Below are 23,528 nucleotides of genomic sequence, written 5' to 3'. Positions count from 1 at the left end.
GAGCATTGGCCTAATTTTAAATGCGGGGACGAAGAGCCGAGTTCTAGGGTGGTGTTCCAGCGCGAGGAGAGTTCTTGTTGGATGTGGGGCTGTGCGCTCGCGAGGATTCTTGCTTCTCGGTATCGAGCTGCTTCAGCGTCCACTGGAGAGAGATTTGGGAAGAATCATAGCTTTGCTCTTGAGAGAATTCTGGAAGTTTTGATTGTACCATGTCCATGAGAAGCTGGTACTTGAAATCCAGATTGCTCCATCGCTCCTTGAGCTCGTCCATCTCGCGAGCTTGGCGCTTGAATTTCTCGAGGTCTCGCATCTTTCAGTGGAGATCGAGAGTGAAAAACACCACTTTCTTTTCGCGGGAATGCCATACCAATCTTCGCTTATCGTTCCGCAAGCGAATGACTTCTTTCTCCATGGCACCCGATGGGGGCGCGTGATCGGTCCTCCCATCGTCGGGGTAATCTAGAGAACAAGGAGGAGAATCGATCGAAAAGAGAGGATTTTCTCTAGAGCTTACCCGAAGTCCATTGCCCATTGTCGAGCGTGACGCGGTAGTCATTGAGCGTGAGAGATATGGGCGACAGATCCGAAGCCTCAGCCATGGCTTGCTCCGATCGTACGTGCCTCCTGCAAGAATTTCCCTTCTCTCGCTCAGCGCATTGTTTCCCTTCGATGGATTCTCATCAATCTATCGATCAAAAGCACTCACCCAAAGATTTTCATGACGAAAATCTTGTGGAGAAGCGCGTATTCGAGATAGCTGAGAATTCCAGAAACGCCCATTTCTCTTCTTCTTCCTCCTCGCCCAAGAAATTCTCGCGCGAAAGTGGTGAAGCTCGGCCGGCATGCCGCGGGAGTTGCAACAGACAGGCGCGAGAGTTCCCGGGATTCGAGCTCGCGTCCCCTCTTTCAGGGCAAAGTTTTTAAATCGGGGAATTTAGGGCAAGATAGGGTTTTAGAAGAGACATGGTGAGCTCCACTCCATGGAAGATCGTCGCGGATTTCCACTCACCCCTGTGTGAATCTCTCGTTCCTGCAGTCGAATCGCAAGGAGACTGTGCTCGATTTGGCCAAGTTCATCGACAAGGGCGTGTGCGTCAAACTCAGTGGCGGGCGCCAAGGTATGAAATGCAGTCTCGGGTGGATTTTGCTTGAAATCGTGGAATGGAGCAGTGATCGGGACCTTGAAAGGCTATGACCAGCTACTCAATCTCGTCCTGGATGAGGCAGTCGAGTACTTGAGAGGTATGAGTCTGGAATTTGCTCTGGAAGGAGCTAAACTTTTCTGTCAATAGATCACGATGATCCATTGAAGACAACGGATCAAACCAGAGCTCTCGGCCTAGTGGTAAGTTTTCTTACTCGAGAGCGAAAACTTTGATGGTTTTGGCTTTCTTCTTTCTCAGGTTTGTAGAGGTACTGCGGTGATGCTCGTCGCTCCAACCGATGGTACCGAAGAAATCGCCAACCCTTTCGTGACACAAGATCCGGCCGTGATATAGTCTCGAGGGAAAAGCCTTTTTTTTTTTCTCTCCATGTAAGTTGAGGCATTTTAGTTCCTGGGATGCTAACAGAAGATTTGTTTGTCGGTGCGAAATGCTATCCTCGCTCGCATTCGGCAGCGCTGAGCCTGCAAGAATGCGTCTCTTCCTCAAGCCAAGCAGATCCACTTATCTCTCAACTCTTCCCATCCAAATTGGAGATGCTCGCTCAGTCTTCGATGGTGTGATCCCCCACTTCGAACTTGATGCTCTCGGCTTATGCCAAGAACGGGCATTTGGAAGGAGATTTACGGGCTTGGTTTTGTGAAGTGCCATGTTAAATCGCGTTCTTTTGATCGATGCGGAAGAAGGATCTAGCTCTTTTGATCGTGGAAAACTGATGTTAGGGAGAAGAGGTATTTGGTTTCAGGTGCCGGAGATTCTTTCAATGAGGACATAGAAGTGGTGGGGTGGTTTTTTGATGGAATGATGTGGTTCGTGGAACACAATTATCGAGAATGTTAGGAATATATTTGATGATTCGCAAGAAAAGAACCTGGCTTCCTGGAATTCCATGCGGTCACTCTTCGCAGTCGATAATGCAGAGGTGTTTTTTGAAATCACGCGGACTCCATGATCACCGCAAAGCTGGTAACTGCAAGAGGTGTTGTCGATGCATCTTTGCAAGAAGAGTTTAAATGCAGGTATTACAATGCTTACTCCAAATGGAGGCAAAGATGGTGTTTGATGTGATGGGGAATCTTGTGTGAGGTAAAGAGGTTGTGATCAAGTGTCAGACAAACCTTAGGTAAAAACTTAGGTCTAACTAACTTTTAGAAGAATAAAGTTTGAACTTTCCATTTCCAGAGTCACTCCCGTGTTGGTGTTGATTTAATATGCCCAGATTCCACGTCGGTAAAGGAAGTGTTCCTCTAAACAATATGATCCTTGCATTTATTTGAGGTCTTAACTTTTTGTTGATGTGTGCAATCTTTGTCGAGTGTGAAAACAGTTTCCGCTTTGGAGCCGACTTTTCGCTCCTAGGGCCTGTTACTGATCTGTCCAGCTGCTCTGCAGATTGCACCGGCCATGTACAGAAACCTTTCCTGTGGATTGAAGGTGGCCATGCTGGTTGAGAGTGGGATGCGCCAGCCTTGCTGCAGAATCCTGCTCAAGTTTGTTCATCAGGCATGCTCTCCCTCAAATCCAATCACCGCTTGGCTGCTCAGCAGAGTCGGACCAGCAGAAGGTAACTCAGACGCTCGAGAAGGAAACGGCGAGTGAAAGCAAAAGCTTCGCACTTTTTTAGCATGGCCACGGTCCTTGTATCCTTCCAGCAAGCGCCAGATTGTAGCTTGCAGGGTTCAAGAACTCCGCCAATGTGCGTGACACTCGGGCTGCTGGCTCAATAGTAGCTTTCTTCATTGTTGCTACGCAGGCTACTGAGCTTCTTGCAAATGGCATTCTATATACTATCCGACTGCAAATCCAGACTCCTGCTGACTAGGAGAAAGAAGAGCGATACTGTTGGTTCCTGGGTGTAATCCCATGAATGGAGTTGCCATTATGTAAATTCTTTGCTACATACCCGTATTTCGGTTGAAAAGCTGGGTATAACTTAGTTCTTTTCTGTTTTCTGATCCAAACTTCCTCGCTCGACCACGGCATCACGATAAAATCCTGAACCGAAGGAAACTTGATCAGAAAACTCGGCCTTGGAACTCTCTGACGTACCTATGTTGAGATATTTACATCCTGCTGTGATGTTATTGCTTTACTTGTTTCTTTCCTTTCTTTTGCTTCTCCGGCCTGTCATTCTTCCTGGAAGCGTTGAGCGAGGCGTGTTCCCGTAGCTGCTCTATCCCTGGCCTCGACGGATGAAAACAGGGCCGTGGACTCGCATGTGGCCACCGGAAGAGCGTTTCTTTCAGTTTTCCCAAGAACCAGTAGGAGAATTTATCGCACAGTAGCTCGTGACTCAGCCTAAATGCCTTGCAAACATGTTGAAGGCTGCCTTGATGCACGGATCTTGCGCAGTTTTCAGATAAATCAAACGGGTCTTCCACCTTAAAAGAAAACGAAAATTGATTCATTTCTTCGGAAACATTTTGCTCACCAGCATCGCATAATTCTTGCTTGCCCATGACGGATCGGTGGTCGTTTTGTCCCCCCACTGTCCACGGAAAGTACACACAGCTAGACCTTGAATCCACAACTCCTCAACAGCCGAAAACTACAGAAGGAAAATCCGGGATCAGAAAGTTGATACCAAAATCCATAATACCTGGCCAAAAAATGACACGAACAACTCTGCAACTGAGCTCGTATTTCCCTTCCCAAAACCTCTTTCTGTAAACTCTGCGATCCTGCTTAGATACTGAAAGCCATCAGCTGCAAGCAGAATCTGTCAGTAAGCAGAAAAAACCATTGAATTATTGACCTGAGGCACCGACTTGACCGATGATAGCGCTCAATGGTGGCAAAATAGGTGGATTTCGAGTCTAGAGGCTTTGGTTTATCAACATCATATACAATTGTCATGTGCTTACTTGGAGATGAAATATAACGAGTAAAGACAGTGCATACGAGTTCAAGGTCCCCATCTTTGGATCGTTAATGCACTGCGCTTTGGCCCAGCACTTAACCTGGGGAAAAAGGAGAGAGCGTAAGAAAAAACCAAACACAAGAAAACTCATTACACTCACGAGGAAGATGAGCTGCCTGCACCTTAAATCCATACCAACAATCAGGCCCAGGGCGTGTGACTTGAAAACAGCGTCGGTATTGCTCACGGAGATGTCACATGAGATTCTCCACCATGCATCTTCAAACATTAAGAGTGGAACGCGAGGCCGAAACAGAACTTGGACACGAATCGCTCCACCTGAAAGCTAGAGGTAAAAAACAACAAATCGAAGGAGGTGGCACGAGCACAGGAAAAAAGAACGGTGTACTTTACCAGCTTGAAGTAGAGCATCATGGATAGACTTCAGAATTTTGGTCTTTTTGCTCCTGGAAAGCGGTGCCGACTCAAGCGGCATCAAAGTAATATCTAAATCTCCCCAAGGCGTATACAAGTTTGACAGGAACGATCCAAAAGGTTTAATCGCCAAGCCTGAAAAGAAAGTAGTGCTTGATGTTTGACAAGAGTAAAATGGTCATACCTTTGCAAACATCGATTTCTCTTATCAAATACTCCAGCCGCCGCAAAATATCTACTCTGGCCTCGAAATCTTGCTGCGTCGGCTGGAGCTGATTCGCAGTAGCCATCAGCAAGCCCTCGAACAGCGCTGCCGCATTGGAGCGCCTCAAGTCATCCACGCGCTGGTGCTCCAGCTGCGCGGCGGTCGCAGCGATGTCACGGTCCAGCGCCATTTCACGTCAAGCGCCCGGAAGAATCGAGCGGCGACGCACCTTAGACTCTCTCGGCGCTTGAATCGTCCCCGCCATGAAATAGACGAACCCTAAAGTAAGAAAATCCGGTCCCACGTAATACCTTCCTTTAATCCATCTCTCTGCCACGTAGACCGACCCAGGGATATAAGCCGTCCTCTCCTCTCTCTCTTCATTCTCGCGAGAGTCATGGCTTCTTCTTCTCTAGCTCCAATAGTCGCGCATTCTAGCCCTAGAGTGGATACCGGCTCGCCGAGGAGGAATCGTTCGGCGCTGGCATTCCACTGCCACCGGATCTCGTGGCGCCCTAGCGCCATTCGATGGCGCATCGCATCATCCTCGCGAGCTGCTGTGTCGAGCGAGGAGAAAATTTCGGTCGTCGCTCAACCCAGAGCAGAGGTTTGTTTGTAGTTGTTGAATTTCCGCTGGATTTCTTTCCATCTTGGCAGGGAGGGCTAGAGCAAACGTATGTGATGGTGAAACCTGATGGAGTCCAACGCGGACTGGTACATTTCTTTCGATGAGCCTTTGCGTCCTAATAGCTATGACAACAAACGAATTTTTTTTTCTTTTGTAAGGTTGGAGAAATCATCTCTCGCTTTGAGAAGAAAGGATTTCGTCTCGCGGGATTGAAAATGTTCCAGTGCCCCGAGGATCTTGCAAAGGTGACGTAAAGCTTAAAGCTCTTGCTCTCAAATTTTTTCTTCTTTTTCTCTCTTTTGCAGAAGCATTATGAGGAGCTCCAAGAGAAGCCATTCTTTCCCAAGCTTGTGAAGTACATAACCTCTGGCCCTGTTGTTTGCATGGTAAGTTTCTCTCCTCTTGTGGCATCTTCAGTGAAGCCTTTGAATTCCAGGCATGGGAAGGTCCTGGAGTCGTGGCTTCCGCACGAAAACTTATTGGATCGACGAACCCGCTGCAAGCTGAGCCAGGAACGATCCGTGGGGATCTTGCTGTTGCTGTTGGAAGGTAAGGTTCTGGTTTCTAAAGCTCTCCCTCAGGAATGAACTTTTGTTGCTTGGTTATGCCAGGAATGTCATCCATGGCAGTGACAGTGTCGCGAATGGAGAGCGGGAAATTGGTATGGCTTCATTTTTCCAGCTTGCAAGAGTTTCTCAAGACAATGTTTATGTTTTATGCAGGTCTTTGGTTTGGAGAGGCCGAGTTGTGTAAATGGCAGCCCGAGTTGACGCCCTGGCTACTCGAATAGAAAGAATCTCGGCCATTTCTTACGGGAGGCACATTGAGTTCTTAAAATGCCTCCGTCACACGGAATAAAACATTGTAGATTAAACCGTTACTAATCCTGATTTCTCGGTACAGGATGTTGGATTCGTAGTTAAGAATAGATACTCTTTTGCGTCTGCGCGTTGTTGGTACACGAATCTTTGTTGACACCTTGATTGCCAATTCAAAACGATGATCGCACTGAACGTTAGCCTTTAGTTAATAAAGCCCATAGCTTCTCTCACATTGTGCTAAACGTATTTAACACCATTTCACAGCTCCAGTGATCGCTAACCATCAAGGCAGGATACTTTACTTTCCTAACAGTAGAAAAGAGCTGTATGCTTGGACTTTCGTGAGTGGCTGCAATGCCAGGATCTAGAAGATAACATATTTTAGCATCATAATACCAATAGTACAGGAATAAGACCTAATAGCTAGTGATGCATCAGTAATTTCCCTCTACTGTCACAGTTTAAATTTCTTAAAACTTGAAAGCAGTCAACAAGGTTTGACTGGATGCATGTACAAGATCCAAACACCAAAAGAGTTCGCAAAGCTCACCATGATGGACGCAGAAAACAACAATGGGCAAAGATTGCATTCTTCATGATGAGAACTTTTTCCTTCTTCAGAGGAATTTATCAGGCAGTTTGTATATAATATTAACGAATGCAAGTTGCTGCAAACACCAACACTTTTATTTTGATATTGTATAAGGAATTTATATAGTTACCATGCAGCACTCTGGCACAATACACATGACCAACCACACACATACACACACATTTCTTCCTTTATGTTATTCATCCCTAAGGACAGGTGTTGTCAGTGGTGGTGCCTTCTGGAGGATGTGGTGTGGTGTTGGTGTGCAATTTTCAACTTCGATTTTCTGTATCTCCTTGTAGAACTCATCCACAACCCAGACTTCCCCTCCGCCACAGCGTCCTTTGACTATCAGACGATATAGAGAATTTGGGGGATCCATCGTGCGTGGGATCCAGCTCCAGAATACTTTTAGCAACATGTACACCTCTTTCAAAGTCAGAGTGAATCTTACAACGTCCAAGCAGTGCTCCCCACACCACGATGCTTGGAGCGAAAGGCGAAAAATTGATCAACACCTCTGCATCTTCTAGCCTTACAACGCGTCTCAGAAGATCAATCACGCGGGAAAAGTGTTCCGCAACAGGTGCTAGCTCGTAGTCGGAGAGCATCGACGTGAAGTGGTGGCAGCTGCGCTACCATCGGTCAAGGCGGTGCCTCAAGTCAATAATTCATTGGTTTTTTCTGCTTACTGACAGTTGCTGCTTGGAGCTGATGGCTTTCAGTATCTAAGAAGGATCGCAGAATTCACAGAAAGAGGTTTTGGGAAGGGAAACACTAGCTCAGTTGCAGAGTTGTTCGTGTCATTTTTTGGCCAGGTATTATGGATTTTGCTATCAACTTTCTGATCCCGGATTTTCCTTCTGTAGTTTTCGGCTGTTGAGGAGTTGTGGATTCAAGGTCTAGCTGTGTGTACTTTCCGTGGACAGTGGGTGGACAAAACGACCACCGATCCGTCATGGGAAAGCAAGAATTATGCGCTGCTGGTGAGCAAGATCTACTAAAAGTTTTTCGAAGAAATGAATCAATTTTCGTTTTCTTTTAAGGTGGAAAACCCGTTTGATTTATCTGAAAACTGTTCAAGATCCGTGCATCAAGGCAGCCTTCAACATGTTTGCAAAGGCTGAGTCACGAGCTACTGTGCGATAAATTCTCCTACTGGTTCTTGGGAAAACTGAAAGAAACACTCTTTCGGTGGCCGCATGCGAGTCCACGGCCCTGTTTTCATCCGTCGAGGCCAGGGATAGAGCAGCTACGGGAACACGTCTCGCTCAACGCTTCCAGGAAAAATGGCAGGCCGGAGAAGCAAAAGAAAGGAAAGAAACAAGTAAAGCAATAACATCACAGCATCTCAACATAGGAGTTCCAAGGCCAAGTTTTCTAATCAAGTTTCCTTCAGGTAAGGATTTTATCGTGGAATCGCATATTCGCTCTCGCGCTTATCCAAGCCCCGCCAACGCAAATGGTCAAGAAGTTTGGATCAGAAAACAGAAGAGAACTAAAAGTTACTGTGCTCCAGCCCAGCAAGAATTCACACCCTTTTTTTTTTATGGTCATGGATCATGGGATTACACCCAGGAACTAACAATATCGCTCTTTGCTACATCAGAGCAGTCAGCAGGAGTCTGGATTTGCAGTCGGATAGTATAGGTTATAGACTACCTCTCAAGTGTCCCTCAACCATTCTCAACTTGCTTGAAGAACCACGCTAGGGGGCCCAGGACTGTAGCAATGTAGTGGCCCATGGAATCCGTGGAGTTGCCGCATGTTGTGATGCATGACAGAACTCTAGCAGTGGGCATCCATTGTTCCACCTCTGGGAACGGGTCTGAGACAACCTGCTCCAGATCTAGCCCAAATCCCCCTCTGCCTCTTCTAGCTGAGATTGACAGAATCAAAGATTCTCTTGGTGCTTGAGGGTTTACGTAATTACAGTGCCTAGGAAAACCAGCTCCAGAATACTTTTAGCAACACGTACACCTCTTTCAAAGTCAGAGTGAATCTTACAAGATCCAAGCAGTGCTCCCCACACCACGATGCTTGGAGCGAAAGGCAAGACATTAATCAACACCTCCGCATCTTCTAGCCTTCCAACACGTCCCAGAAGATCGATCACGCAGGAAAACTGTTCCGCAACAGGTGCTCGCTCGTAGTCGGAAAGCATCGACGTGAAGTAGAGGCGGCTGGAACTTACAAGTCCTGCATGGCTGCAAGTAGTGAGAACGCTCACGAGAGCCACGGCATATGAGATCACTGCTTCGAGCAGCATTTGGTGGAAGAGATGGATGGATTCTCGAGTCCGGCCGTTCTGGACGAGAGCTCCCAGGAGTATGTGCCAGGAAATCAGAGCAAGCTGCGGCATTCGCTCGAGCATTTCGATGGCTCTACTCAGCTGCCCGTTCTGGACGTAAGCTCCGGCCATGGAGTTCCAGGTTACTTCGTTCCGGCTGGAGATCCCATCGAAAGTTCTTTTGCAGTAGCTGTTCTGCGAGTACCCCGCGAGCAACATGTTCCACGACGCGATATCAACTTGGAGCATTCTTTCAATGAGCTGCCTCGCTTCCATTAAGAGACCACTCAGCGTGTAGAGCTCCACGAGCGCAGCACAGGAGCTCGAGCTCACAAGAGGCATCTTATTGGATCGATGTAACCACATTGATCTCCGGCATCGAATCAAAGGCCACCAATACCAAGTCAAACTGCCCTCTTTGGGTATATGCAGCTAACATCGAAGTCGACGTGATTACATTCCACATTGGCATCCGATCGTAAATCTTCTGGGCCAGCTCCACTTTCCCTAATTTTTACAGCGGCTTAATCGTCGACGTCCAAGATGCAAAGTTTCTCTCACCCATTGCGTTGAAAGCTGAGCCAGGACTCCAAATACCCAGCCAGGGCATATTTTGCAAGCATGACATTTGATTAGGGCAGGGCAGAGACAATCTCGCATCGTTTAAACTACCATTAACGCCAAAAGCTGCCATGATAGCCGTCCATGAATCTTTGTGGCATTCTATCGAAGAGATTCTTGGCGCTGGACAGATCCCCATTGCATGGGGAATCATGTTCCACGAGTAGAGGTTTCTCTTCTCTTGCGGCATCTTCGGTGAGGCTTTTGGATTCCAGGCATGGGAAGGTCCTGGAGTCGTGGCTGCAAGCTGAACCAGGAACGATACGTGGGGATCTTGCTGTTGGTGTTGGAAGGTAAGGTTCTGGTTTCTAAAGCTCTCCCTCGGGAATGAACTTTTCATGCTCAGTTATGCCAGGAATGTCATCCATGGCAGTGACAGTGTCGCGAATGGAGAGTGGGAAATTGGTATGACTTTCTTGTTTCCAGCTTGCAAGAGTTTCTCAAAACAATGTTTATGTTTTATACAGGTCTTTGGTTTGGAGAGGCAGAGTTGTGTAAATGGCCCGAGTTGACACCTTGGCTACTCGAATAGAAAGAGTTTTGGCCATTTCTTACGGGGAGGCACATTGAGTTCTTAAAATGCCAGGACAAATTGTCCTCTTAGATTAAACCGTTACTGATCCTGATTTTTCGGTACAGGATGTTGGATTCGTAGTTAAGAATACGTTGTTGGTACACCAATCTTGCCAGAATCTTGACATCTTGATTCCACTGGCAAGCCAATTCAAAACGAATGATCGCACTGAACGTTAGCCTTTAGTTGATGAAGCCCATAGCTTCTCTCACATTGTGCTAAACGTATTTAACACCAGTTCACAGCTCATGTGATCGCTAACGCTAACAGTAGAAAAGAACTGTATGCTTGGACTTTCGTGAGTGGCTGCAAGGCCAGGGTCTAGGGCCATCTTCCTTTTCCGTGATCTACAGCTGAGTTGACATGTCAATCTGGCCTTACCATTGAGGCATTGGAGTGGAGAATTATGAAACTACTAGCCTTGCCTGCTTAAAAGAAGAATATACAAAAACTAAGCGCGTGAAAACAAATCAAATTTTCTGCTCATGGAATGCAAAAGAGAAAGAGAAACAAAAACGATAAGAAGCCACCTTGCTTTCGAAGAGAGCCAATAAAAGCCACCCTTCCATTTTTGTGTTGGTCTAAATGATCGCCCGCTGTGCTTGGAACTTAACTGCGTCAAGCATAAAACCTACAGAAGTCGCTAAACATCATACCGTTACCTGGAAAAAAAAGCGAAAGAAGCGCGTTCTGATCGAATGGACTCCGTCCGTGTGAATTTACGATCGTGCACACCAAACTCGTCCTCCGATCTGGATGTTCTCGAGAAACAATCCCGTCTGCCAAAGAAATCTCTCTCTCTCTCTCTCTCTCTCTCCCTCCCCAACGAGCCGTCCATGATTGAGCCAGCCCTGGAATTCGACGGCGGAGCGATCGACTATGTGTGCATTTGCCGACACAGCAGCTCCCATCCCCGATCTACATGCCACCCGCGTCACACCGCGCGGGTTGCCCGTGGCAAAGCTTAGCTTCAAGAAGAAGCTAGGCGAGAAGAGCGCCAGAAACATTTCCCACCTGGCATCAATGGTCTGGAGAATCCCATGGCGCTGGCGCTAATACCAAGTGAAGAGCAAGATGGATTGATTGCTACTGCCTCTGGCAGAAATTCCATGGTGGAGGCTGCTCAATTCTGGCCGCAGTTCCATGGCAATGCTCGATGCTGGTGCTGCGATGGCAAGGCTCGATTGTAATGTCTGGCCATGCCGCGATGGTGAGGGTCTATTCCAGCCGCCTTGCGATTGGCAATGATCGCTGCTTCCAGCTGTCGTGCGATGGCAATGATCGCTGCTTCCGGCCGTGTTGCGAGGTTTGGATGCTTTCTTGTGTTGGAAGGGCTCGAAATTTATTTGATCAGGCAAGCGAGATTTACATGGAGAGAGCATTGGTGCTGCTTCACGCAATTGTATCACTTTGTTGGGTGGCACCGTAAATGAATTCCTTGTTTAACAGGTGGTTTTCCAAAAGAATTTTATCGTCTATTTCAGGCAAATGAAGCTGAGCGTATTTGGATGGCATGCATGCTCTACACCGTGAAGAAGCTGGAGAGGAAAGGAGTTCACGCATTTACGCCGTCACAGGTTCTATGGGTGATTAATCTAAGGTGAGCTTCGTTAGTTTTGTTGATTCTTTTGCCCATACTTTAAACTCGTGAATAGTGATTCTAGTACGCTTCCACAGTTCTTAAGAAATTGGATACCAACTCTGGAGCGTATTTTCAGTGGAGAAGACCAAGAAATTTTGATGGTTCTATCCAGGTGAGAGATTGATTACATTGTCAAATTTCCCGACAGTTTTCCTACAGCCACTACAAAAAGTTTCAGGATTACTCGAGTAATGAAAGGACACGATGGCTGCTCTTTCTGGCTGCCCTCCTTGGGCGGCATCCTAATCTTCTTACGTGTACAAACACTCTTCTGGCCGTCATTGTAAGATGTGGTGCTTTCCAACGCTTGATCTCTGGTAAGCTATTTCCAATTTGTAATTTCCATTGATTTTCTTTTCAGATGGCATAGTCCATTTCAAGGGATTGCTACCTATCAATTTGAAACTTCTGGAGGTTATGGCATGTGACTGAAACATAACCGAAGAGGTGGCACACAGGACCAAACTTGTACTCGAAGAGCTAGAACTGAAAGATGGAATGGAAGAGTTACATCATGAAAACACATTATGCGGCATTCCAGACTTTTTTGTGACCCTTGAACACTTTAAATGAGTTTTTTTCCCCTTTCTTCTTTTAGTGTTTTACTCATCAAAGGTTGATGACTTTGATTGTATTGCACTTTTGAAGTTTATTTTTATCACAAAAACCCTTTATATGAATAATGTTATCAAATTTCTAATATAATAGTATTCATTAGTGATTGTTGATGCTTTATAGTGTAAATCCCTCGCATGATTCCACTTTACCAAAGTTTACTTTTGTTACAAAGATTTTCCAAGTACTATTTTGTTTTTGTAGATTTTTAGTAGTAGTATTCCATCATATGCTTTATAATAAGAGTTACTTTGGATGAAGGTTACTTCTATTACCAAGGCCAAGTTAAGATGCCTTTTTTCATATAGGTTTATTTATATTATATTGTTGTTATTGATAGTATTAATTATTCTTTTTTCTTCAAATCAAATTCTTTTAAAAGCAATACAATTATTCTTGGATTCTTTTGGGATCACAGAAACTATGTAATATGTTTTACATATTCACAAAAACATATGTTTTACATATTTTACATATAGTTTGCATCAAATTAATTTGAAATTGTTAATAAAGTTATAGTTTTAACAATTTATGTTTTAAATTCCCACCAAGTGATAATGCATTCAATATGTCGAGATAAAATGCAATTAAAAAGAAAAAAGTGGTAAAATTGAAAATGAGTAAATATGAGGCATATCACAAATATCAAGATGGAACAGAAAAATTAGTTCAACCAAGGCAATCTCCATTTACTATTATTAGTTTTTTAATAATACCTTTTTATTTTAAATTTTTAGTTTACAAAATTTATTTTTTAGGTAATAGCTTTGGGATAGTTAAAACTTTGGAAAAAATTTTAAAAAAATTGATGGAAACGCTAGTGATATCTCAAAAAGTTATGTGTTTTACTCAACAAATAGTGATAGAAAATTGACATACTGGTAGTTGGTTATATTGGACAAAGTAATTTTATTTCAACTAAAAGTTAATGACTTTTATTCCATTGCATATGTGGAGCTTGCTCTTACCACAAAAACCCTTTAGATAAGTAATGTTATCAGTTTTTTAATATAATAGTGTTCATTAATACTTATTAATGTTTTATAAGGCAAGCTCATCACATGATTCCACTTTATTAAAACTTGCTCATACTACAAAAGTTTTCTTCTAAATATTTTTTTGTTTTCGTAGTTTTTAAGTAGTAGTGCTCCATTACATGCTTTATAGCAAGAGTTGCCTTGAGTAGAAGTTACTCCTATTGCCTTCTTCCATACATGTTTATTTATATTACATCATTGTTATTGATAGTATTAATTATTCTTATTTTTCAGATTAATTTTTTTTAAAAGAAACACAATTATTCTTGGATTTTTTTGGAATCATGGAAACTATATAATATGTTTTATATATTCACAGAAAAATATGTTTTACATATTATGTTTTACATATTTAACATATGGTTTACATCAAATTAATTTGAAATTGTTAATGAAGTTATAGTTTTAACAATTTATGTTTTAGATTCCCACCAAGTAATAATGCATTCAATATATTAGGATAAAATGCAATTAGAAAGAAAAAAGTGGTAAAATTGAAAATGGGTAAATATGAGGCATATCACAAATATCATGATGAAACAGAAAAATTAGTTCAACCAAGGCAATCTCCATTTACTACTATTATTTTTTTTTGTAATACCTTTTTATTTTAAAATTTTAATTTATAAATTTTTTTTTTAGGTAATGGATCTGGGATAATTAAGACTTTGGAAGAAATGAAAAAAATGGATGAAGACACTAATGATATCTTAAAAAATTATGTGCTTTACTCAACAAAAAGTCATAAAAAATTGACATAATGGTAGTTGATATATTAAACAAAGTAATTTTAATTTATTTATTATTTAAATTTTAATAAATTAGCCCTTTTTTAGTGGCAAAGTTATTGCCCATAGTCAAGACAGAGCCAAAGAAATGGGTGCAAAAGAAAGTGAAGGAAGGGTGTATTAACTTTGGAGCTCTTTATGTTTTACCAACTTTGAGGATATCTCTTCACCAAGCCCATGATATCAACAAGAAGATATCTGCAGATATCACTCTCAATGTTATTAGTGTTGCAATTGACAATGATCCTAACTGCAGCTATCCCATAAAATGTATTGTTTTTGGGAAGCTCAAGCATAATAGAGAATATAAGCAACAGGAGTCTACAGTGGAGTACTTTGTACCAGTCTTCTGGTAAGTTTTTCTTTATACTTCATTATTCTTATTGGTTATTAATGTTACAGACTACAAATGTTACTGGAAACTGTAAATTCACAAAATGATTGCATTGTCAATGCATGATGGGATTGGTTAAGACAATTACTGCACTGGGCAGTTGTGAAATTACATCTTAACCCTAAAGTTTTGAAAGGATGAACAAAATGACCTTTGGAAGGGGTGTATAGCGAAATTCAGCCATTTTACTAAAAACAACACTTGAATAACTTCCAAAAGAAACATTGGCCTCCACTTTTTTGGTTGGCCATGTGCTGTTCTCGCTATATATTAGAGGCCATATTTAAAAAATATTTGTCGCTAAAACAAAAAGTGTCACATGTCCTAGATGTTGAACTTATTGAGACACTTGGAGCATTAACCTCATGCAAAGAATCAAACAGAAACTTCAGCACGCAGGAACCTTCTTTCCATCCTCAATGAAGTAAATAGCTGACTCAGGGATCTGTATAATTAAATCGATTTAGCACATAGCATGAGAAAAATGTAGCTTACATTCTGCCATGTTTCTGTGATGAACTCTACGATATCTAGTAGAATGTCTCCTTGCACATCGATTTGCTCTTTGGGACTGGTGGAATGCAAGTTTAATTTAAAACTTACTCCATCTTTATCTCCATTATCACTACAATTGCATTGTTGCCTTTTGGTCTTATCACTATGATTGCATTGTTGCTTTTTGGTCTAGTGTAGGTGGTTTCCTTCCTAAAGAGCTTTAACTCTAAAGTGCAATATATCTTCCATACCTTTATAACTTTCACAAATATTGTCCAAGTACATTTTTCCATCCTTTCACCCCTTGCAATAAGAGTGCAAACTAGTGCCTCAAGTGGCATGTCTCTATATTGAAGATACCAACACTCAAACACAAACACTTGCAATCAAGTAGCAAAGGTGGTAAGTGTGCAGTGACCAAGTCGAGCACAGAAGATGCCATACAAATGCAAAGCAGTCTGCCAGCTAAAGGATTTTTAGGTTGAAAAACTACTCAATCTCCAAGTTATGATAATTGGCAAAAAAAAACTATGAGTGATTCCTTCACAAGCAAGAGCTGGAGTTGTAGTGCTGCCCAATCACCTGCCTGGCGTGATTTGCCCCACATTATCAGCCACCGGCTACGAGAATATCACCATGCCGACTCCCACCTTGAAGCAGGCACACTCATAGAAAGTACGATCTTGCTGCCCTTAAAAGCATGAGCTTGGGCAGTGTATGAAGTAGACAAACAAACAAGCATACTTAACAACTGCCCCTTGGTGGTCCTCTACTACTTCACTCATCCTCCCATGTGTCTAGCTTGATCCTCACCATTCCATATTGAAAGAATTCATGCTGAGCCCCGAGAGGAACAAAACAACACTTCTCTTTCTTTGTTTCATGACTGTTGTTGAGGACTTAAGCCGCAATCTCAAGCTGGGATGCCACGTCAGCAGAAGGGCACATCCGTTTAGGTTTTGTAGGTGATCACGCCCGACACATTCTATTCTTGATCCGTCTTCCGCAATAAAGGTGGACCCAGCATGGAGCGCTGCTGCGCTCACAAGGCTGGGTGTCCCCATTTCATAACATGGTATCGGAGCCCGTGTGAAGAACGATCCTGAAGATGGGGAGTGTGTGCGACGCCATAGAGATCTTTGATGGCAAGGATTTCAGCAGATGGCAGGAGCAACTCGAGTACTACTTTATGCAGAAGGAGCTGTGGCCAGTGGTCGACGGTTCCTGGACGCGCCCTCCCACAACGGACAAGGCTGACTGCAAAGAGTGGGATGGAAAGAACATCAAGGCCTTGGGCATTCTAGGCAGAGGCCTGGGCAAGGTGTTCAGTTGCCATCTCGACATCACGAAGACTGCGCACGAGAACTGGGAAAACCTGAAAGCAACCCTCGGAAAGGAGAATGAGACCACATTGCTGGACTTAGAGACAGAACTCGGTTCTGTAAGACAGCATGAAGGTGAGTCCATTCAAGCCTTTGTTGGAAGGTTGAGGAAGGTAGCAAGCCAGATCGCACGCATCACGAAGACACCAGTGAGTGAACCGAAGCTCAAGTCGGTTGTCATCAAAGGCGTGGCGAAGTATCTTCTGACAACAGCGACTACTCACTCGTCAAAGAAATTTGACAAATGGTCCTTCAGTTGAAGTCAGCAGAGAACTTGATGGAGACCAATGAGGGAGTTGGATCTCAAGATCAAGCACTATTTGCTGGTCAATCTTCAAAGGGCAAGCGATCTGCAACAGTGTGGGACAGGTTGGGCCCAGTGAACTAATGGAACCAGTGGGAGCAAGTCCAAGAAGAACCCGAAGTATCACGGACGTACCAAGCACATACAGCTAGTGTATTGTGCGACGGGAGATCAGGTGGCAGATGTTTTCACAAAAGCTCTGCCCCTAGCTGCATTCTCCAAGCATGTCCAAGCTCTTGGTGTGCAGTTGCTCGAGGCTGACCCCAACTTAGCTCGAGTGGGAGTGTTGAGGACTTAAGCCGCAATCTCAAGCTGGGATGCCACGTCAGCAGAAGGGACACATCCGTTTAGGTTCTGTAGGTGATCACGCCCAACACATTCTGTTCTTGATCTGTCTTCCGCAATAAAGGTGGACCCAGCATGGAGCGCTGCTGCACTCACAAGGCTGGGAGTCCCCATTTCATAACACATGAAGAGAAGAAGAGCAGAAGCTACGATGGTGGATGACTCTCAGTATAGTCGTATATATCATAGCTATATATACATGATGAAGAGACACACCTCTAGCCTACACCTGGATCAATGAAGTGGCACTCCTGCTACCTAGGATCATGTCATAGAGAGCGTATACCTCAACACTCCCTCTCGATCTCGATGACATGAATCTGAGATCACTCTCCCTCTGCATCCAAGCACTCTGTCATATCCACGACAGAAATCTGTCTCTGCTCAGTGCCTCCTCTCAGCGCCTCTGCCAATGCCTTCTCACAGCAGCGCCTCACTCAGCGCTCCAGTGGAGTCTCTGCTTGGCCAGCCCTCGGTGCCTCGTGCCTCTAGGCCCGGCACTCACCTCTGGTGAGTCTCTACGAGGCCTCGCACGCCCTAGCGCCTCGTTCACGGCCTCTGATCGCAGTCTCTCCTCTCTCAGCGCCTCTGCCAGTGCCTATCTGCTCGTGCCTGTGCTCGGTGCCTCACGCCAGCCCTCTCTCAGCGCCTGTGCCAGCGCCTCAGCGCCTTGCTCAGCGCCCTAGTGCAGTCTCTCCGCCTCTCAGCACCTTGCTCAGCGCCCTAGTGCAGTCTCTGCTCGGTGCCTCCTCTCAGCGCCTCTGCTAGCGCCTTCGGCTGCTCTCCAGCGCCTCACTCAGCACTCCAGTACCACTCGGTGCCTCAAGCCAGCCCTCTCTCAGCACCTCTGCCAGTGCCTCCGGGCCAGTCTCTGCTCGATCACACCCTAGCGCCTTGCTCAGCTTGCTAGTGCCGTTACCTTGGCGCTCAATGCAGCACAGTGCCAAATCTTGGCACCTCTCAGCCACGTCTGGTGGCTCATCGTCATCCTCGCTGGCCTCCTCCTTGGCCAGCGCCATCGTCCTAGGATCTGAAGCCCTCAGGGCTCCGATACCATGAAGAGAAGAAGAGCGGAAGCTACATGATGGTGGATGACTCCCAGTATAGTCATATATATCATAGCTATATATACATGATGAAGAGACACACCTCTAGCCTACACCTGGATCAATGAAATGGCACTCCTGCCACCTAGGATCATGTCATAGAGAGCGTATACCTCAACAACTGTAGCTTCTTTGTTTACCTGGGCTTTCCTTGTTCAAAGCAGAGCAGGCTAGAATCTCTTGTTTCAAAATTTTCCTCTCTTTACAAGAGATGCTAGCCTGCTCTGCTTTGAACAAGGAAAGCCCAGGTAAGCAAAGAAGCTACAGTCATGAAACAAAGAAAGGGAAATGTTGTTTTGTTCCTGTCTAATTCTTTCTTGTAAAGTCAATCAGGCTACTGATCTGCAATCTGCAGCAAGCACCGAGCAAGCAGCTCTCTGCTGGCAGAAAACCTCAGAGAGTTGCAAAGAGATTTGAGTGGTTACATTAAGAGAATTTCACCCAAAAAGAATTAGATTACGGTTCACCAGCTCCTCCCTTGTGTTGGCTACACAATCAATGGGTTCCCTCTTCAAACAAATATAAGAAATCTTTCGATACCTCCTCACCTCTGGATTTGTCTTGGCTATCTTTGTGCGTCTTTCTCCTGGCATGATGAATTGGCCGAATGTATGCCAAACCTAGGCGAAAGATCTCAATCAGCAATTAGGATGTATTTACACGACTTGTAGTTGTCAGCATTGATCGGTGCCACCTTTGCTTGGATCATCTCGGATCAAATATGTTTTTACCTCAACACTGCTAGGATAATCTAAGATTGGTCTGATCCTTTCACCAGTAAGAGTTGGACTGATAATGTGGGGCAAATTTCAGGCGGGTGGCCGAGCACCGCTACAGCTCACATCATCACCCCTGACTCCCACCTTGTGCTCTCAACAAAAACAATTTTGCACCTCTAAAATATTGAAGAGAAATGCGCAAAAGTCTTCTTTGTAGGAACCAAACAAACTTCAATAACTCCGTCAGTTTTTCTGACCGTATTCATGATCGTGTCCTCTACTGCTTCACTCATCTCCATTCATGTTCATGTGAAGTCTAGCTCAATCCTGGCCATTCCATATCAATGTCATGCTGTACCAGGAAGGAAGACCATACGCCATGGCTGTGAAAATCATCCTCAAAACGAAAACGGCAGTCGAAACAAGAGTCTAATTAAGCCTTAGAGAAAGGGGCATGTTGTCTTTCTTTCTTTCTTGTTATACAATCGCACTACTGATCTGCAATCTGCCGCAAGAACCGAGCAAGCAGCTCTCAGCTGGCCGGAAACCTCACAGAATCGCAAAGAGGAGTGCTCGCGTTATAGCTCTCTCAAAATAAACAGCAAAAATGCACAAGATGAAGATGACTGTTTCTCGTACGTAATTACGAGGAGAAAGAAAGAAAAGAAAAAAGAGTACTCTTGGAATATTAATCAGGAAGCACAAGTGAACAAGGCGGCGATTGCCGGTGTACACCTGGAAATAGGCTGGGCCACATTGCCGGTGTACACCTGGAAATAAGGAGTTGAATGGGTGTAGCTTACCAGCAATATAACCTAATCTACCGCAATCAACCACTAGCCACAGAAGGCTAGCAATTAGTAAGAAATACATGCTCCTCATCTCAACCACACCTTGGGTGAATTGTCAATGTTTTATATAGAAGCCGAGTCATAGAGAAAGCTGTTGCCGTTTTAGTATATTCAGAGAATCTTTTGGCTTGATGCCAAAATGAATATGCCAGCCCATACTAGAGTTTTGCTAGCTTTTGTTTTTGTTCTCGAGAGCTTTTGCCTCTCTAAGAACTTCCAGCGCTTCCTGCTGCCTTCCAGCTCGCTTGAGCTCCACAGCACGGACTTTTAGCTTTCGCACTCGATCTTGCAGCTCTTGCGATGGCGAGGAGCTGCTTTGCTTCTGTTGCTGCTGTTGCTGCTGAGGAGATCGAGAGGACGGCAGCTTCATCTCCTCATCCTGCCAGCCAAGACCTGAGAGAGCTGCCAGAAGCTGTGGATCCAAAAGATCTTCCACTCCGTCCATAGCGCTCGCTTGCAAACCCGGAACTCGAGATGGAGGGTCCATCTCTTCCATCTGCTTCTCCAGAGCCTTTGCTTTCTCAAACTCGGCCTCGGCCTCGTCCATCTTGCCTTCTTTCCTCAGTGCCAAGGCTCTTCTTTTGTGAGCAAGAGATTCTTGCTGTATCTTCATCCTGTCCTTCGAGCGAGGTGCCTGACCTGTGGCTGGAGGAGAGATCCGGCTGCTATCTTTCGGTGGTGCTGCTCCACTTGGACGTGGAACTGGAACCTCCTCCACAGCCACTGCTTGCCTGTGGTTCTCCAAAAGTTTGGCTTGTCGGAGCTCCTCCTTGGCAGCAGCTACGTTTCCAGATCTCTTGAACTGTAAAGCTCGTCTTTTGTGCTCCAGAATCTCCTGCTCGATGCTCGATGAAGGCACGTTCAAGTTCAAGTTCGTGCTTGGCACTGGAGGCTGCGCTGCTGCTAGAACTGCCGGGGGCTCTATAGTCTTCTTCTCGGGAACCGATGGTACGAATATATCGCCAGTGAGGAGGTCTTGGTGTTGGTTCACGGGAGCGGCTGGTGGTGTGTGTGTAGCTCTCGAGAATAACGGAGGAACAATGTCTACCAGAAGGCCAATTTCTCCGTATTCGCCTTCGAAAGAACTCTCTCTCCGTGTTGCTTCTTCTTTCTTATCGTTAGCTTTTGTAGATACCTCCCCTTTGAATCCCATCTCGCTCAGAGCGGCCAGCATAGCAGGATCATTCATGTCCTCGTCGGTTACCTCGGCCTGCTCGGTGTTATCCTCGTCAACTTCTTCGTTCTCATGAACATCAACTGGAGGTCTCTCCGCATCTTCCAGAGCCTTGAGTTGTGCCTCTAGAACGCTGGCGTCCTTGAGTTCCTTCTCAGCCTCGTCCTCTTTCCCTTCACGCCTCAGAGCCAACGCCTTCCTCTTTCTACCAAGGAGTTCCTTCTGAATCTCACGCTTGCTTCTTTGCGGTAGTTCTTGCATGGTAGGTATAGCTCTCGGTTTCGGCCGTCTTTGAGGTGTGTCTACAGCTTCTGCGTGCGACGGTGGAAGTTCTCCAACCTCGCCATCCAGGTTCATCCCTTTCAAAGCAGCAGCAAGTTCTGGATCGGACTTTAAGCTTTGGATGGTGAGTGCCTCGCCAGTATCGTCAACGTCGTCGATAATGTAGGATGTTGTCGCTGGGATTTTCATCGGTTTCAAGGCGGCCTGATCCGTCTGGTGTTTTGCCTGTTCTCGCGACTGCATTGCAGCTGCTGACCACTTAACAGCACTCACTTCTTCCTCCAGAGCGCGCTTTTCCTTCTTCATATCCGGCTCGCTGAATCCCAACGCTTGCAGCGCTGCTAGCATCTCTGGATCTTGCATATCTTGATAGCTGACCTCGACGTGCTCATCATCCTCCGTCATAGCCTCGGGCTTTGGAACTTGTGACGCCTCCAGCATCTGGTCCAAGGTCTTTGCTTGCTTCAGCTCGTCTCGAGCCTCCGCCATCTTTCCAGCACGCTTGAGAGCCAAGGCCTCGCGTTTGTGACGTAGAATTTCAGCCTGGAGCTCCTGTTTATTGATGCGGTCAGTCCTCGGAGCGCTGAAACTTTCCAGGACTCCGGCTTCCTCAGCCCAGCCCATGGCCCTTAACGCCGCGATCATATCTGGATCGGACATGTCCGTATCGCTTACGTGAACTTGTGCCTCGTCTTCCTCGGTGAAGACTGGAAGACTAGCAGCAGAAAGTGGAACTTCCTTCCCAGAGCCTTTGTGCTTCGTATCCACTTCTTTCTCCAAGGCTTTCAAAACCGCGCTAACTTCATCCCCGTCGTCCTCCTCCTCTTCATCTAATACATCTTCACCTAGAGTTTGGATCTCTTCCAGCCGTCTCTCCAGAACTTTGGCCTTCTTGAGCTCCTCCTTCGCTTCTGCCATCTTTCCTTCCCGTTTGAGAGCTAATGCTTTTCTTTTGAGACCAAGAATTTCCATCTGTAGTGTTCCAGCTGCGGTGCTTGAAGTAGGCTCGCCTTCGCTCAGTATGTCTGCGTCAGAGGCCTTTTTCCTATCCAGGTCCTCCGACCAGCCAAGATCTCTAAGCTCCTTCATAAGATCTTCGTCACCTGTGCTTCTTCTCGATGGCCTTTCGGAAGACATACCAACAGTCTTTCCAAAGTTCTCGGACTTCGTTGTTTGCAAAGTATTCTCTTCAGTGGCACTGCTAGCCTTTGAAGCCTTTTTAACGTTTCTACGAAGAAACAATGCTAACGCATCAGCCTGCCGTTCGAGTTCTTTGGCACGCCTGAAGGCCTTGGTTGCATCTTCGGCCTTCCCTTCCTTTTTCAAGGCAGAATATGTAGCTCTCGCCTCCTGCGCCTGCTGTCGCAAAGCTTCCGGCGAGACTGGTTCCGAGGTAGCAGGTTCCGATTCTTTGTTTACGAGAAGAGCCTTTAGTAAGTCCTCTTCATCACTGGTTTCCTCTACTGCTTAGAAGCAAAAAGTTTAGTTCTCGTCAGGAAGAACACGATGTTTGCCCACCTTTCTTTTTGCGTCCCTGGCGAGCTTCGAAGCGAGCGGCTTCTTCTAGCTTCTTGCAAGGCTCACAAATGCGTACTGGAGCGTCTCCTTGGCCGCGGAGATACATTCTGGATTGGACACAGTTGCCACAGAAAAGGCCTCCACATCTCCGACAATGGTGCTGTGAAAAAAGAGATGAGAAGATCATCGCAAATGCCACCAAGAACCAAAGGAAAACAGTCGCCACGAAAATAAATGCAAGGCATGCAAACAACAGGAGCAAAAGATCTTGATCGCTGGAATTCTAGCTCAGAGCTCGCAATGCTACACTAAGAAAGAAAAACTCGCGACTGATGCTAGAAGCCACAATGCGATGAGAAATCGTCGTCAATCTCTAGATCCATACCTTGCGATTGAAGATCGAGAAAGGCGAGGCGCAGTTCTGGCAGTGCGACGCATCCACCACCCAGGTCCGGCCACGCGCAGACGGCCTGGGCGGAAGTCCAATCTTCTCCAGCATCCTCAATCAAACCCTCTGTTCTAGGGCTTGACGATTTCTCCCCCAAAATATTTCCACTTCTCCTTGGGATGAAGAGAAGATCTGGCAGCGGCGGCGATAGAGCACCTCGCTCGCCTCATCCGATCCTGCGGGAATGCCAGAGATCTCCGCCAAGCTCAACGCCTGAATTGCGCGATCCATGGGCGCGG

The 23,528-nt window shown here is 45.6% G+C and overlaps 5 protein-coding genes and 1 long non-coding RNA gene across 10 annotated transcripts; 2 read left to right on the top strand and 4 right to left on the bottom strand.

The window, feature by feature from the left end:
- The first annotated feature begins 914 nt into the window (after positions 1-914).
- On the top strand, positions 915-2,030 carry LOC9639359 (sm-like protein LSM7). Of its 2 annotated transcripts, XM_024682417.1 has the most exons (6): positions 915-966; positions 1,037-1,118; positions 1,171-1,242; positions 1,293-1,345; positions 1,404-1,534; positions 1,620-2,030. In XM_024682417.1, the coding sequence occupies exons 1-5, from the start codon at positions 964-966 to the stop codon at positions 1,497-1,499; spliced, it is 306 nt and encodes a 101-aa protein (XP_024538185.1). In that variant the 5' UTR covers positions 915-963; the 3' UTR covers positions 1,500-1,534; positions 1,620-2,030. The 2 variants fall into 2 exon arrangements, with proteins under 2 accessions (XP_024538185.1, XP_002977613.1); XM_002977567.2 differs by lacking the exon at positions 1,620-2,030 and having other exon boundaries at positions 1,404-1,594.
- A 381-nt stretch (positions 2,031-2,411) lies between these two features.
- Positions 2,412-4,927, bottom strand: LOC9656150 (protein HESO1). Of its 4 annotated transcripts, none has more exons than XR_002993254.1 (10): positions 4,643-4,927; positions 4,438-4,593; positions 4,178-4,362; positions 4,028-4,123; positions 3,919-3,979; positions 3,763-3,869; positions 3,595-3,711; positions 3,213-3,544; positions 3,067-3,158; positions 2,412-3,012 (listed from the first exon to the last, which is right to left on the bottom strand). XR_002993254.1 is itself a non-coding variant. In XM_024682566.1 (9 exons), the coding sequence occupies exons 1-8, from the start codon at positions 4,851-4,853 to the stop codon at positions 3,245-3,247; spliced, it is 1,233 nt and encodes a 410-aa protein (XP_024538334.1). In that variant the 5' UTR covers positions 4,854-4,927; the 3' UTR covers positions 3,010-3,158; positions 3,213-3,244. The 4 variants fall into 4 exon arrangements, 2 of the variants coding, with proteins under 2 accessions (XP_024538334.1, XP_024538335.1); XR_002993255.1 differs by having other exon boundaries at positions 2,412-3,002; XM_024682566.1 differs by having other exon boundaries at positions 3,010-3,158.
- Positions 4,928-5,020: 93 nt separating this feature from the next.
- Positions 5,021-6,234, top strand: LOC9656149 (nucleoside diphosphate kinase II, chloroplastic). Its single transcript, XM_002977566.2, has 7 exons — positions 5,021-5,270; positions 5,321-5,377; positions 5,450-5,536; positions 5,597-5,677; positions 5,728-5,840; positions 5,903-5,952; positions 6,014-6,234. Exons 1-7 carry the CDS (start codon positions 5,061-5,063, stop codon positions 6,079-6,081), a joined length of 666 nt encoding a protein of 221 aa, XP_002977612.1. The 5' UTR covers positions 5,021-5,060; the 3' UTR covers positions 6,082-6,234.
- Positions 6,235-7,783: 1,549 nt separating this feature from the next.
- On the bottom strand, positions 7,784-9,336 carry LOC112348947 (pentatricopeptide repeat-containing protein At3g29230-like). Its single transcript, XM_024682381.1, has 3 exons — positions 8,712-9,336; positions 8,386-8,583; positions 7,784-7,956 (listed from the first exon to the last, which is right to left on the bottom strand). The coding sequence occupies exons 1-3, from the start codon at positions 9,334-9,336 to the stop codon at positions 7,784-7,786; spliced, it is 996 nt and encodes a 331-aa protein (XP_024538149.1).
- A 5,654-nt stretch (positions 9,337-14,990) lies between these two features.
- On the bottom strand, positions 14,991-15,232 carry LOC112348984. Its single transcript, XR_002993245.1, has 2 exons — positions 15,161-15,232; positions 14,991-15,110 (listed from the first exon to the last, which is right to left on the bottom strand). It is a non-coding gene; the product is annotated as an uncharacterized LOC112348984 (long non-coding RNA).
- Positions 15,233-19,949: 4,717 nt separating this feature from the next.
- LOC9656148 (calponin homology domain-containing protein DDB_G0272472) lies at positions 19,950-23,348 on the bottom strand. Its single transcript, XM_002977397.2, has 3 exons — positions 23,227-23,348; positions 22,842-23,001; positions 19,950-22,786 (listed from the first exon to the last, which is right to left on the bottom strand). The coding sequence occupies exons 1-3, from the start codon at positions 23,338-23,340 to the stop codon at positions 20,037-20,039; spliced, it is 3,024 nt and encodes a 1,007-aa protein (XP_002977443.1). The 5' UTR covers positions 23,341-23,348; the 3' UTR covers positions 19,950-20,036.
- Positions 23,349-23,528: the final 180 nt, after the last annotated feature.

Source organism: Selaginella moellendorffii, unplaced genomic scaffold, assembly GCF_000143415.4.
Source record: "Selaginella moellendorffii unplaced genomic scaffold, v1.0 SELMOscaffold_34, whole genome shotgun sequence".
Classification (NCBI taxonomy): Eukaryota; Viridiplantae; Streptophyta; class Lycopodiopsida; order Selaginellales; family Selaginellaceae; genus Selaginella; species Selaginella moellendorffii.
Note: the sequence above shows the minus strand (reverse complement) of the source record. Positions and strands in the feature narration are given on the sequence as shown.